A 15272-nucleotide genomic window follows, 5' to 3' on the forward strand; every position below is an offset into this window, starting at 1 on the left:
TTACGTTATTTTGGTACAGTTGTTACAATCAGTGAATCCACAGGATACCTTAATAAACTGAAGTCCATAGTTTATTCCGTTTTTCTTAATTTTTACCGAATGCCCCTTTTCTTTTCCAGGATCTCATCCAGATACCACGTTGTATTTTCTGCTTAGGTTCCTTTTGGTTGTGGCAGTTTCTCAGACTTCCCTTGTTTTTAACAGCCTGGACAGTTTTGAGGAGGACTGGTCAGGAATATTGTATAATGCCCTGTATTGGAATTTGTCTCATGTTTTTCTCATGATTAGACCGGGGCTATGGGTTGAGGCAGTAAGATCACGGAGGTACAGTGCTGTTCTCAGCATATCACATCAAGGGTATATGCTACTAATGACTTACTGTGGATATTATTAACCTTGATCATCTGGCTGAGGTAGTGTTTGTTAGGTTTTCCACTGTGAAGGCATTCCCTCCCTGCCTTTCCATACTGTCCTCTTTGGAAGGAAGTACCTATGTGCAGCCTGTGTATAAGAAGTGGGAAGTTATACTCTCCATACTTGAGGGTGGAGTATCTATGTAAATTATTTGGAGTTTTTCTGCATGGGAGATTTGTCTCTTCTCCTTCATTTATTAATTTATGGAATCATTTATTTTTATCAGTATGGACTCATGGATGTTTATCTTATGCTCTGGGCTATAATCCATTATTCCTTTATTTTGTTGCTTAAATTGTTCCAGCTTCAGCCGTTGGGAGATCCTACAGTAGGCCCCTCTGCCCCTTTGACCCACCCCATCAATGTGGATTATATGGAGACTGGTATTAGAAATCAAGATCTGTTTGCTGGGTGTACTTATTACTGCTGGGGTGTCATTTCTTTTATGTCCTCTCACCAGATAGAGTATTTGCATATATATAAACCTGTATATATATGCGTATCTATAAACATTAGTATATGTAACCATCTGTATCTGTATTAAGCTAAACATAATCTCTTAATGATGTCTGTAACTCTAAACCATTACCACATGGATTATTCTAGCCTTCTCCTCCCCTCTGTAAATTCTCAATCCAACATTGGAAACTTGGCCTCCACCATCATCTTCTAATTGTTCAATTTCAGTGTACAGAAATGGATATAATCAGAGTTGTTGACCCATATCCCCATGGGAACCAACTTTGTCAACTAGGGAACAGTGCTGACGTGCAATTCCTTTTGCCTTTGGTCTCACAGATGCCACTCATTTCAAAATTGCGTAGGTCATCACCTTTCCCGCTACCCCTTCAATGAGGTTTTTATGTATTTGTAATGGAACTAGATTCTTTTATGTATTTGTAATAGAACTAGATTCTTTTTTCACAGCCTGAATTTCTTCTGGGGAAGAATGTGCCAGTTCTCTTGGCATATTAGATTTTGAACCTGGAAGATTTATGATTTTTCCACTTCTCATCTCCTGCATTTAGTATTTTACTCAATCATACTATTTACTTCTCTGAGAATTTTCCTGGACCTGCTCTCTCCCCTTCTGTTTCCACAGCTACCACTTGAGTTCAGGCCATTGTTGCCTCATTCCGGGATCTTCCAGTAGCCTGCCGGTCACTCTCCCATTCTCCTCTTGTTCCAAATCCCACAAGTGCAGTTTGTCCCATTTTCCCATGACCGAGAACTTGAATTACTAATCTAATGCCTATTATAACTTCTGTCTACAAGCCATGTCCTTTTAAGAACTCTAACCTCGTCTTCCGAGTGCCACCTCTGAGTTCACAATGTGGGAAGACATTCTTTGTACCCAAGGTAATCTGTTTGTTCCTTCTCTGATCCTGAAGTTATAAACTCTGGAATTCCCCTCCAACACTGTTTGTTACAGCCTGAAAAATGTGATTCTACATCAGCATCTTTTTATGATTCTACATTAGCATCTCTTTTTTTTGGCGGGGCGGGGTACACGGGCCTCTCACTGTTGTGGCCTCTCCCATCACGGAGCACAGGCTCCGGACGCGCAGGCTCAGTGGCCATGGCTCACGGGCCCAGCCGCTCTGCGGCATGTGGGATCTTTCCGGAGTGGGGCACGAACCCGTGTTCCCTGCATCGGCAGGCGGACTCTCACCCACTGCGCCACCCGGGAAGCCCTCTCATTTCTTTTTAGTGCTGAACAATGTTCCATCCTCTGGATGTACCAGTTTATCCACTCACCTACTGAAGGGCATCTTAGTTGCTTCCAAATTTTGGCAGTTATGAATACAAAGCTGCTATAAACATCTGTGTGCAGGGACTTCCCCGGTGGTCCAGTGGTTAAGACTCTGTGCTCCCAATGCAGGGGGCCCTGGTTCGATCCCTGGTCAGGGAACTAGATCCCACATGCTGCAACTAAAAAAAGATCCCACATTCAGCTAAAGATCCCGCATGATGCAATGAAGATCCTGTGTGCCCCGACTAAGACCCAGTGCAGCCGAATAAATAAATAAATTAAAACAAGACAAAACATCTGTGTGCATATTTTTGTATGGACACAAGTTTTTAACTCATTTGGGTAAATGCCAAAGAGCATGATTCCTGGATTGTATAGTAAGAGTATGTTTTATAAGAAACTGCCAAACTGCCTTCCAAGACGGCTGTACTACTTTGCATTCCTGCCAGTAATGAATGAGAGTCCCTGTTGTTCCACATACTTGTCAGCATTTGTTGTCAGCATTCTGGATTTTGGCCATTCTAATGGGTGTGTAGTGGTATTTCATTGTTTTAATTTGCATATCCATGATGATATATGATGACATGTGATATGACATCCTTTCATATGCTTATTTGTCATCTGTATATCTTCTCTGGTGAGGTGTCTAAGTCTTTGACCCATTTTTTAATTAGTTTTTTATTTTATTATTGTTAAATTTTGAGTTTTTTGTATATTTTGGAAAACAGTCCTTCATCAGATGTGTCTTTTGCAAATAGTTTTCTTAGTCTGTGGCTTACATTCTAATCCTCTTTTTTTTTTTTTTTAACAGTACGCGGGCCTCTCACTGCTGTGGCCTTTCCCGTTGCGGAGCACAGGCTCCGGACGTGCAGGCTCAGTGGTCATGGCTCATGGGCACAGTCGCTCCGCGGCACGTGGGATCTTCCCAGACGGGGGCACGAACCCGTGTCCCCTGCACTGGCAGGTGGACTCTCAACTACTGTGCCACCAGGGAAGCCCATGTTCTAATCCTCTTAATATATATTATCTTTTATGGAATAGAAAATGTTAATTTTAATGAAGTCCAATTTATCAATTTTTTTTTCATGCATCGTGCCATGGACGTTGTGTCTAAAAAGTCATTGCCAAACTTAAGATAATCTAGGTTTTTCATATGTTATCTTCTAGGATTTCTGTAGTTTTGCATTTTGCATTTAGGTCTGTGATCTGTTTTGAGATAGTTTTTAAGATGTGTCTAGATTCTTTTGTTTTGCACATGGTTGTCCATCTGTTCTAGCACCATTTGTTGAAAAGTCTATCTTTGCTCCATTGTATTGCCTTTGCTCCTTTGTCAGAATCAGCAGACTGTATTTATGGGGGTCTCTTTCTGGCCTCTCTGTTCTGTTCCATTGATCTATTTGTCTTTTCTTTTGACAGCACCACAGTGTTTTGATTACTGTAGCCTTATAGTAAGTCTTGAAGTAGGCAGTGTCAGTCCTCCAGCTTTGTTCTTCTCTTTCAATTTTGTATTGGCTATTTTGTGTCTTTTGTCTCTCCATATAAACTTTAAGAGCAGTTTGTCCATATCTGTAAAATAACTTGCTGGGATTTTGATTGGTATTGCATTAAATCTGTAGATCAATTTGGGAATAACTGACATTGACATTATTGAATCTTCCTATCCATGAACATGGACTATCTTTCCATTTATTTAGTTCTTTGATTTTTCTCATTCTTTCATCAGAGATTTGTAGTTTACCTCATGTAGGTCTTGTACATATTTTGTTATATTTGTATGTATTTGGTTTTTTGGAGTGCTAATGTAAATAGTGTTGTGTTTTTAATGTCAACTTCCCCTTGTTTATTACTAGGAAAAGTGATTGACTTTTGTATATTAACCTTGTATCCTGCAACCAAGCTATAGTGTCTTATTATTTCCAAGGGTTTTTTTTTTTTTCTTTCCCTTCCCCATCTTTCCCTTTGGTAGCCATAAGTTTGTTTTCTATGTCTGTGAGTCTGTTTCTGTTTTGTATATAGATCCTCTCTTCATTTGTATTATTTTTTAGATTCCACATATGATTGATATCATGTAATATTTGTCTTTCTCTGACTTACTTTACTAAGTACAATATTCTCTAGTGTCTTATTATTTCTTAATGTCTTATTATTTTCAAGAGGTTTTTGATGTTTTTAGATTTTCTACATAGATGATCATCTTTTTGTGAACAAAGACAGTTTTATGTCTTTCTTCCCGATCAGTATACCTTTAATTTCCTTTTTTATATATTGCATTAGCTAGGATTTCGAGTTTCATGCTGAAAAGGAGTTGTGAGAGAGAGAGCATCCTTTTCTTTTTCCTGATCTTAGTTGGAAAGCTTCTAGCTTCTAACTGTTATCTGTAGGTTTTTTGTAGAGATTTTTTCCTCAAATTGAGGAAATTCCCCTTTATTCCCATTTTACTGAGTTTTTTTTTTATCATGAATCAGTGTTGGATTTTGTCAAATGCTTTTTCTGCATCTATTGATATGATCATGTGATTTTTCTTCTTTAGCCATTGACGAGATGGATTACATTAATTGATTTTCAAATGTTGAAACAGCTTTGCATACCTGGGTGAGAGTTACTCTCTTTATTTGTATTATTGATGAAGTAATTGGGAGTGCACTCTTCATACTTGTATGGTGCTAGAGTAGTTGTTGTTATAAAAAGTGAAGCATAATCTTGCTGAGTTAGAGAAGTCTTCCATCATAAAATTCAGGACGGACAGTTTAATTTGTTCAAATGGGAAAAAGACTACATATACATATTATTGAATGAGATGATTTGATCATTACTTACCATTATACTGCTGGTATGGGTGTAAAGAGCAAAGTAAGGAAAAGGTTAGAGTTGTTCAGGGCAGTTTGGAATGCAGGAGTCAGAAGGTAATCGTATGATACCCAGTTGCATTGCCACTGCCTATTAGAGGGGCAGATTGTATAGGTATATGTACAATATGTACTTTATTTTGCTTATTTTATTTCTATTTTATCATATATATTTTATATATATATATAAAATATATATTTTAATCACTGTTATTCTGTATAATGATATACACACAACTGAGATCAAAATATTGCTTCAACATCCTGGACTTTCTTCTCTGATTTGTTGGGTATGTTTTCCTCTCACCTATTTTTTTCTTTCTCATATAACTAGTACTTTTATTCTTTTCTCTCATGTCCACTGTATTCAATATTCATATTGTAGAAAGATGGCTGACTGCTTTTCTGGCTAATAGAAACCCTTTTTCCTTAGCAAATTCTGGAGAATTACTTATTTGTATCAATTCAGTACTCTTTGCCTTGGTTTCTTTAACAATTTCTAATATTTTATAAGGATCACGTGTTTCTTTTTGCATTGTAGTTTTGATTTGTATTTCTCTAACAATTAGTAATGCTATGTCCCTAGATGAGAATAGTGCCGGGTTCAGTAAATATTTGTTCAGTGAATGAATGAATGGCTAAAAGCATATAAACACATTAGCCTTACTTTTGTGGTAGAAAGCACTCCTTTTTTTAAAAAAGAGACTTGGTTAATTTAGAGGTTGGTTTAGTTTTTATTAGTATGGTTTTTGATACATTTGTTTTTTCATATTCTTATCTCTCATATGTTGTATTTTTTCTTCAGGCTATTTAATGGTACAGAATTGTTATAAAGTTAGAGGCTTTCTTAACAATGACCCATTATTTTAGAACCAGATGATCAAAGAACTGGAGTCCCGTGTCCAGCAGCTGACTGGAGAAGCAGAGAACAGTAATTTACAGAAGCAGAAATTAATTCAAGAAAAACTGGAACTTGAGAGATGTTACCAGATAACATGTAATGAATTGCAAGAAGTAAAGGCAAGGTATTGTCTGAAGTCAGATATCTCTCAGGTGTGGCTATAAAGTACTGATATTAACTCTATTAAATTATCTGCTGAAATTAATCACACGTGCATTTAACTTGGGAGGTTTCCAATCTAAATGCTGCCATTTATTAAATTTTTTAAAGTACCACTTAATATAAGAAGCATACTGTTTGAAAACAGTTGATAAAAATGTGGATACTTATTTGATATATTGAAAGGTAATGCATTTGGGTTTGGTTGACTAAAAAGTTCCATTTTAGAGACTGATTATAAATATATTGGAAATATGTTTTATTCTCTGATTGCTTTTAGACGCAACACATTGCATAAAGAGAAGGATCATCTTGTAAATGATTATGAGCAAAACATGAAGCTGTTACAAACCAGATATGATGCTGATATAAACCTTCTGAAAAAGGAACATGCTCTTTCAACTTCTAAGGTATTATAGATGCTGGTAGATGTCCACACAAAGTACTTATTTCCTTTACTCAGCATATAGCCAAAGGTAGTAGAAGCTAACTACTATCTGGCCTTTAAATTAGTCTCTCCTTTAGCTTAATTTAATGCTAAGTGTCTAATATATAGCATAACACAAATATTTAATAAACTAAAATCTGCTATAAATTAACCCTTTTAATTACCAAAGTTTTTAAAGGAGGAAACATAAAAATCCGAGAAGAAATGTTCAGTTGTGTTAATAATACATATTTTGGAGTAACTCTATACATTATTATTATTATTTTGAAATCTTGGTTATGCGTTAGTTTTCCTGCCATCACATACGCTTATATGAGCCCACAGACACCCTCAGGGGCACTCACACACTTTTGTGTCAGATAATTGAAACTTTCTGCAAAGAAAATCCTATAGCCTCAATACTAAAATAGTCAGTTACTTGATATTTCATGAATTAAATATTCTAGTGGATTTGGTTTTAAAATTAAAATTTAAAAAGTTTTCTGTATACCTATTCTTTTTACATCAGTATTGTATTTTCATAACTTTAAATGCCATGCAGTACTTAATTTATCTTTTTACTTTAAAAGATTTTTTAACTTAAAATTTTTTAAAAATTCAGATTTATAGATAATTTTAATTCTAACTGAAGCTTCAGGGGGGAAAAAGTTAAATTTATTGAACCAGAAGTTTGTAGGATGGTAGAAAAATCAAAGTTTCATTTTTTTATTATTTTCTTAAAATCTTTTTAGGCATCTGGTATGATTAAAGAATTAGAACAGAACATCTGTCAATTAAAACAGCAGTTACAGGAATCAGAACTTCAAAGAAAGCAACAGTTAAAGGTGAGTCCTGTATTTTTACACAGAATAATGGCTAAAACTCACCTCTCCTTTTCTTGGTGTATACATATAAATGAGAGTCGATGAAAAAAACTCAGAAATGCAGGTAGCCATTTCTGATTCTTTTATTGCACTGTATCATTTTTCGTCTTATTTACTTTAACAAAAGTAGAGGCTAATGGGATATAGAGTAAAAAGAACGATAATTTTAATTCGAACAATCTACTTTTTCTGAGATTAGTTAAAAGAATCAACCTTATTTAAATACATTATTATTTTAGAATTATTTCCTCTCTTTAAATTATTATCTGCCATTCTTTATAATTTCTCTCTCTTTCTTTCACACCTTTAATTAATTAATTTATTGTTTTGGCTGCACCGCTCGGCATGTGGGATCCTAGTTCCTCGACCAGTGATTGAACCCATGCCCCCTGCGGTGGAAGTGCGGCATCCCAACCATTGGACCACCAGGGAACTCCCTCTTTCACACCTTTTAGATCTTGCCTTTTCTCTCATGGTCAGAAAATACCAAGCACTTCCATATGATATAACTTCAAACTTATTATTTTCATGTTGATTCATTTGGTCATTTTTAAGTGATCTCCTAATTCTAAGGGTCAGAAAGTTTCTCTTTCACTGTAAAGTATGTACTTTTGAGAGTGGTAACATCTTCAGATAGCTAAGGTTTTATGGCCTCCAACATAAAGCTATGCGTGTTTCTAGTTGTAGTTTAGAAAACTGGACAGGTAGGGCTCTCGTAAATATGCAAGACTCAAATAAGGTTTGTCATCAAAGAGATTGATTTGTTTCATTAGATTACCAATTTTATTGACCTAGAAGCAATTTTAAGTATAATAAAGATAAATATTTATTATTCACAGGATCAAGAAAATAAGTTTCAAATGGAGAAATGTCACTTAAAACGCACCTATGAGAAAAAGGTAATATGTTTCATGGGAAGCTATGACATTTAAAATAGCACATGAGGCAGTTAAGAATGAGGGTTGATTTTTATACAGCCGTGCATTCCAGCTCTTATTTCTGAGTTCATTTCAGTTAGCCAGTAATCAAATTTTTCTTCTTTTTCATGTTTATAAACAGCTTCTTTTTCATGTTTATAAACAGCTTCTTCAGTTTGATTTTTAATTATATCAACATTAAAACACCACTTCTCTGTTATATTTGAGTGAAGAGTATTATTATGTTCACCTTTCATAATAACCTTTTGAAATTATATTTTCTTTCTACCAGTAAAAATGTGATGTGACTGTTGGGTGTTATTTTTTTCTGTTGTGTCATATGTGTAATAAGAACTCTAAGAAATTAACCAAAGAATATGAAACAGCAAAAGCATTGTCTACTACGATCGATGAGTAAGAAATGGATTAGTCATTGTCTCTTGCGATTTAGAGCAGTGACGGTAGTGACTGTTTCTACTGGTGCATGCTGGTGTCCTTGTTACCAGTAACAACTAGGGTCACTGCCACACTGTTGACACCTTTGGTGATAAAGTATAGAATTCTATGTCTGTGGCTTTCAAACTTGAGTTTTGAATTTGTTGTTTGCTGTATGACTGTAATTGAAATAGCAAAGATTTTGTTGCTGCTTTTGTAATTATTTACAGTTCTAACATCCACCAAATCAATCCTCTTGTAGAATACCCACATAATGGAAAATGAGAAAAAAGTTACCCCTTCAACTAATTAAAATACATACAAATTAAAATCAGACAGATTTTATAGCACAAAGTTGTTAAAAGATGTAATACCACATCTTATCTATGCATATCGTCACAGCAGACATGCATTAAGTGCTTTCACGGGACGAGGTATCACACCAGGCACTGGATGCAGGGGAGGGGTTGAGGGTGAGCTATCCATAGACGCTGCTCCCCAGCAGCTTAACGTCTGGGAAGAAGAAAGTTTCTGTCCTTCGGAAAAGTGAGTGTTTCTTCTGATGTGCATTGACCTAAGTATGTGCTCTTTAAAATTCTAATTAATTTTCTTATTGTTAAAGTTTCCCTCCCTGCAGTTTCACTACAGCTCAGTGCAAGATACTGAATATATTTCATGCCTACAAAATGATATCTGAACAGGAGGGAGAAATACTGCTTTCACTGAAATAAAGAATTTTTTCGGTTTCTGCTGTTGAGCCATGCAGCTGCTTAATCACCTGGCTTGCCCAGGGCAGACCGTGCGCTGTCATAAGCCTTGCCCCCCACTGCCTGAGGCACGCGCATCCTCCGGGTGTACCTGTTAGGCCTTTGCTCTTCCTTTGGGCAGATGTCTGGCTCCCCATCCACCAGGGCCACCTTCCTGGCCTCCTGCTCTGTCACACTCCGTGGTCAGCCCTCCTCCTCAGTGATGGTACCTGCTTACCTGTGAGCCCCAGAGGGTTTGGTACCAGGAGGAAGGTGCACACTGACTCATATACAAGATTGTCTTCCTACCCCAAAGTTGAGTCCTCCTGTGGGCCGTGACATACAGAGTTGGGGCTGGAGAGGCAGTCTCTCCTACCACGGTCTTTTCTTGGCTGTTCGGCCACTGAGTAAATTCAGGTTTCTGCACCAGCCCCTCTCCCTGATGGACACACACAAGAAACAGAATGTTAAAGCTCAGTTCATCCCTAGCCAGCCACCTTCCCCCTTCCTATTCTGTTTCACTTCAGGGAGCAGACCTAAATCCTTTTAATTAGGTGTCGTAACTACAGCTTTTCCCTTTCCGTGAGCTATCAAGTGGTCTCGCTTTTAAATAACGTAACTAGTTAAAGAGTGTTAATTGTTTTCAGTGTAAATAAGATGCGTTTAAAATAGCAGCCATCTGTAAAGAAAAATAAGTGTAGTTGTACATATTGCATACGTTCTAAGGTTATTTGTATAGGAAGAAAATGGCGCTCAGCGTGCCACTTTTTGTTTTACAATTAATTCCATAATCTCCCCCTTTTAAATTGACATCTGTTCTTCTTTCTTTATTAAACCTGCTGTGATCTCAGCCCTTGAAGATTTGATGTCCTGTACCCCCCTCAGGGAATATCCTCTTTGACTGCTCAGAGAGCTGACATAAATCTTACCGAGCACCAGACTGTGTAACCGGATAGCCAAGTGGGATGGATAGCGCTTTTGTTTTTGTCTTAGACAGTGTTACAGGTGTGCGCATTCAGTAACTTTTGGTATAAAACTAAGTTCTGAATATCTGTTCAGGAGGAGGAAATGCCATCTGAATGACATTATTTCCTCATGCCAACAAGAAAGCAGCATCAGAGTCTAACTTGTCTTTGAGGTAAGAGAAACAGCATCAGATGCTGTCCCGGACTTGAGCACACACACATTACCTAACGGTCTTTATTTATCTCTGGTGGCTGTTACCTTCCCATCAGATCTTCGAACATCAAACAGATAATAGGTAGTAAAACTAAATTTCATTGTTTGATGAAGTGTCCTAATCTGTTAAATCAGGAAACGGTTAGGCTGAATGGTTTTACTAGCAAGGAAACACCTGCCTCCTACAAGTAACCTGTTGCCTGTTTTCCACACAGGCACCAGAGAGTTAAAAGATGGTGCTGTTTACCGGAAGACGTTCATGAGGCAGATGTTAAGCATGTATATCCTAAAATGTGCTGGAATTGAAATATCTACTTATAATAATTCTGATGTAACTGTGTCACACTTGAGATCTAAAGTCTAATGGAGTTCAAAATTATTAGGAATAGTTATTCCAGTCTTTAGTGTTTATATATAATTCTTCTAATTAGGTTAAAAAATTTTTTAATTTACACAGTTCTACGTGTATTGCATAGTGTTTCCAACTACTACCGGCCTAATTTTCTTTAAGAGGACAGGTGTCTTGAGTGAAGCTTTAAAAAATGAAATGGTGCAGTGAAGTGATTTATAGAGGTCATGGCGCGCAATGCACCGTGTTTGTCATGGTGAGAAGCAGAGTGGGCAGTGTGGTTGTGAGACGCGGTGGGGCCGTCGGCTGGCCCGTGCACGAGCCAGCCGCGGTTCCACGCTCTCCTTTATGCTGTGGTGTCTGCCGCCATCTGTTTCCTTGCACGTAGCAAGCCTCTTTCTTCTTTACACAAACACACCTTTTTGATAACTTAACTCCTTAGGGTGCGCGGGAATGAAATCTACATTTACTAAGTGCTCGATAAATGTGCTTCTGGCTACCTGACTCACTCATTTACAGCAGACGCCCATGTTGGAGAATATATGCTGTGTCTTTGTCTATCTGGTTTGTTTCCATTATTTAAATTATTAAAATTCATTTTTGATGCTAACTATATAGTAGGGAAAGGATTGCAAGCAAGTCAATTTAAGGCGTATTTCCCACTGCCGTTACTACATTCAGAAGCAAAGGTTGGCGGTAGCATTATTGCCGTCACCCCCAGCTCTCTGGAATATAGGTAAAAACTAAAAGTATAACCCCAGGGGTCCCTTTAGCATTCAATACAAATATATTCAATTAAGAACAAATAAGCAAAAAACAAACCCAGAACAGCATTTATTGACTATTCTAGTGCGGGCCAAGTGTTGTGCTGAGTGCCGAGGATATAAAAATAAATGAGAAACAGCTTTTAGCTTTGAGGAGCCACCAGCTCAGAAGCCTGTGCGTTGACACACGCATGTTTCACTCAGAAGGAAGGCTCTCATTCTCCCACCCAGATAGCCTCATTGCTGCTTTAGAAATGGTCCTAATAGTGTAGAAGCGATAAATTAGATCAAGGTGCTTGGGTAGCACAAGCCAATCAGGAAGTGGCAGCTAGAACTTGACCAAGGTTAAGATTGAATTGTGAGTGGTAAAAAGTGCTTACGAGAACTCAAAATTCTTAGCAATTCAGGGGCCGTTTTCTGAAAGGGCAAATAGTCCACAGGGAGTTCCATTATGTGGCATGCTGTATTGTGGTTTGGGGTGTTCATCATGACCTTGAATTTTCAAGAAAATGTTTGTGATAGAGTAGTCTGAGGAGGTGATGATCATTAACACTGCTGAGCGTTTATCACGTTCCCAATATTGTTCTAAGAGCGTTACCCGGGGTCACTTACTAACTCCATCACAGTTTTTGAAAAGAATGCTCATCCTGGTTTCCGTCCTCATTTTCCAAAGAGGCGACTGAGGCACAGTGTCGAGTAGCTTGTGAAGGGGCGAAACCTGTGCAGTCTGGCTCCAGAGCTTGCGGTCATAATCACCGTGTAACCCTAATAGATTTTTCTCAAAGTTGGTTCAGTTTTTGATATCTTCACCAAAGCGGGTAAATCTCAATTATGCTAGCGTGCAGAGAGTCCTGAGTCCCAGAAGAAAACCGAGCAGGAAATCGAGGGGGAACCCTGCTTGTGCAGCCAGCTGGAGGCCAGTGTGTCAGGTGCTGTTGACTTGCCAGTGACTCTGATCGCGGCTCCTGCGAGGTTTCCATGTAACGTGCGGTTTCGCAGAACCCAAGACCTAGTCTGTGGGGTGAGGGAGGACCTCCCCAAACCCTCCTGGGGATTTCCTGGGAACTGGATTTTCACTGCAGCTCAGGGGAGACCTCACTAGGGGACGTGGGACAGGAGCAGCGTTATGCCCCCCGTATTTTTTTTTTTTTTTTGTCAAGCACCAAATCTGAACAGATAATACTCTGTTTAAGAATGAGTAAGGGGAAGAAGCCAGAATGGGGTCTGTGGAAGAAATATTGTGGAGCAAAGAGAGGAGAGCGTGATACAGGCGACTCGGAGAAAGAAGTTTCTTCAAAAGAAAACATTAAGAAATTCATCAGTAGAATCCCCGAAGACATGATGTCCATGAAAGAGAAACAGGTATCATAGGGAAAGAAAAGGCTGAGGTGGAAGTGGAGGTAGTCTACACCTTGGTGATCGCCATCACAGCAGCCAGTAGGCGCTTTTCATCAAATATTGTCCTGGAAAAGCTCCCCTCTGTCCTCGCTCTTTCACTTTACAGGCAGTTTATTTTATTTATTATTTATTTTACTAAAATACCAAAGGAGAAAAATATAAGAGAATTGTAATAGGAAAAGGCCAAAGAACATAGAATTTTTGAGCTAAATAGTTCTCTGTCCAAACCAATGAATAGCTAACTAAATACAGATATTTTTGAGGAGCACTGATTCAGTGTTTGAAAAGGTTTGTGACTGTGTGTGTGGGGGCGTGTGTGCGTGCGTTTCGTTGACTTCGTTCTTCTCACTCCTCCCCCATCTCCTGTGCCCCACCAGGCACACAGTCCGCCTCACCTGGATTGCCGGCGGGTTGTGCTCGGGATCCCCGCCCGCTAAATGACTTGAGCTCCCTTACCTTCCAGCTGGGCTCTGCTCCCTCAGCTGTCTCCTCTGTGGGACCACAGCTGCTGTTTTACTCTCCCCTTCCCTCCAGCTGTAGCAGTTTCCTTTTCCTATGTTTAGATCCGTATAATGGGTCCATGTTAGGTATGCTTATCTGCATTTGCATACGAAGAGCTTTCTGTGAAGAGAAATATTCATTTGACCCTCATTATTCTTGCTGCCGTCCCACCTGTTCAGAGGATGCCACATTTAGTAAAGAGATTCTCAGGGTGGGGGGACTTCCCCTCAAACTCAGTAGATGTTTATATAGATCATTCCCAGAAGTGGAAGACTGTTTCATCATAACCTGTATGTTTTTGGGGAATATAGACACATTATTTATTGTATTCTCCTGTGTCTTGTTGGATTACTTTCCTTTGGTTAATAGGTAATGTTAAAAAAATTCAAAAGTGATTCCTCCCTTTTTGAATTTCTTACATATCAGTTTATTTTACAGGGAATCCACGTGCAGGTACATTTAAACAATGATTAACTTTGACCAGAAAATTATTACTGGGAGAATACTGTTAAGATAATTCTATGGTAAATGATTATGGTTAACCAAGCCTCTATCTTGAAAAATCTAAATCTAATTTTATATTAAAAATAGATTTAAGATTACTGTTTCATTGTATTTCTCCTTTGAGTAAACTTGACTTGTCTTTTAGTAAATTTTACATCTTTGTCATGGCAGGTTCATGACTTGCAGACTGAACTTGATAAAGAAAAAGAAGATGCTCAAAAGAAAATGCATAAATTTGAGGAGTCTTTGAAGTGAGTAAAATTGTAATATAGTTAATTAAAAGAAATACCCTTATTCTAAACTGTGAGCCAAATTAAGTAACTAAAACTCAAACATTATGATATTTTTATCATAACCGTGCTGTGGTTTAGCTCGAGTCGGTTTTCTATCATCAGTCTCTATTTTCAGAATTTTATTACTAGCCAGTAAAGGAAAAATATCAGTTCAGCTGTCTTTAAATGATAGGAAGGTAAGAAAGACAACTTAGTGGTTTCAGATGCTTTCTTCCTCTCAAATGAAAACAGATTTAAAAACAACAATAGCAACAATAAGATTTAGATCTAGGACATTTAGAAGTCCCTCTGTAGCTTTTTTGGGAGGAATTTGGGTAATGAAATGTTTCAGTTGTTATATTTAAAAATGGACTACTATACAGGCATTGTTTAGCAAAGGTTTTGTCTTATGGTACGTAAACATACACATTAAAATGTTATATTTTATTTGTCTTTTCCATTCATTTACTAAGTCGATTAGGCCCTACTTATCACTAGGTATCATCCTGCAGCTTTTAGCTGGAGAACATTGATTTATTCAGTAACGGTTGCGTTCTCACCATGTTTCAGGCAATGTCTAATTCCTTCCTGGAGGACCTGTATTGTAGTCCAGTTGGGAAGATACTCATGCACTTTGGCAGTTACAGTCCGGAGTGATGAGAACTTTCACAGGATAGAGGTCAATAGGGTACCTGCCCCAAGAAAGTGATTTAGGAAGGGAAGCTTACTTGGGCACAGTATATCTAGCTAACTCCCAGTGAATCAGCAAATTCCATTTTTTATGCTTTTCCAAACCTCCAAAGAGGAAAATTTAGAGAAAGGC

General features: G+C 38.0%; 1 protein-coding gene across 1 annotated transcript in view; it reads left to right on the forward strand.

Moving 5' to 3' along the window:
* The window catches only part of CEP112 (centrosomal protein 112), a 411619-nt gene that overhangs the window by 91523 nt on the left and 304824 nt on the right, over window positions 1-15272 (forward strand). The window contains exons 12-16 of the mRNA XM_065897006.1: window positions 5884-6038; window positions 6354-6483; window positions 7253-7345; window positions 8224-8283; window positions 14349-14428. Of these exons, the coding sequence (XP_065753078.1) occupies window positions 5884-6038; window positions 6354-6483; window positions 7253-7345; window positions 8224-8283; window positions 14349-14428 (518 nt within the window). The remainder of the gene's footprint in view (window positions 1-5883; window positions 6039-6353; window positions 6484-7252; window positions 7346-8223; window positions 8284-14348; window positions 14429-15272) is intronic.

Source organism: Phocoena phocoena, chromosome 19, assembly GCF_963924675.1.
Source record: "Phocoena phocoena chromosome 19, mPhoPho1.1, whole genome shotgun sequence".
Taxonomy (NCBI): Eukaryota; Metazoa; Chordata; class Mammalia; order Artiodactyla; family Phocoenidae; genus Phocoena; species Phocoena phocoena.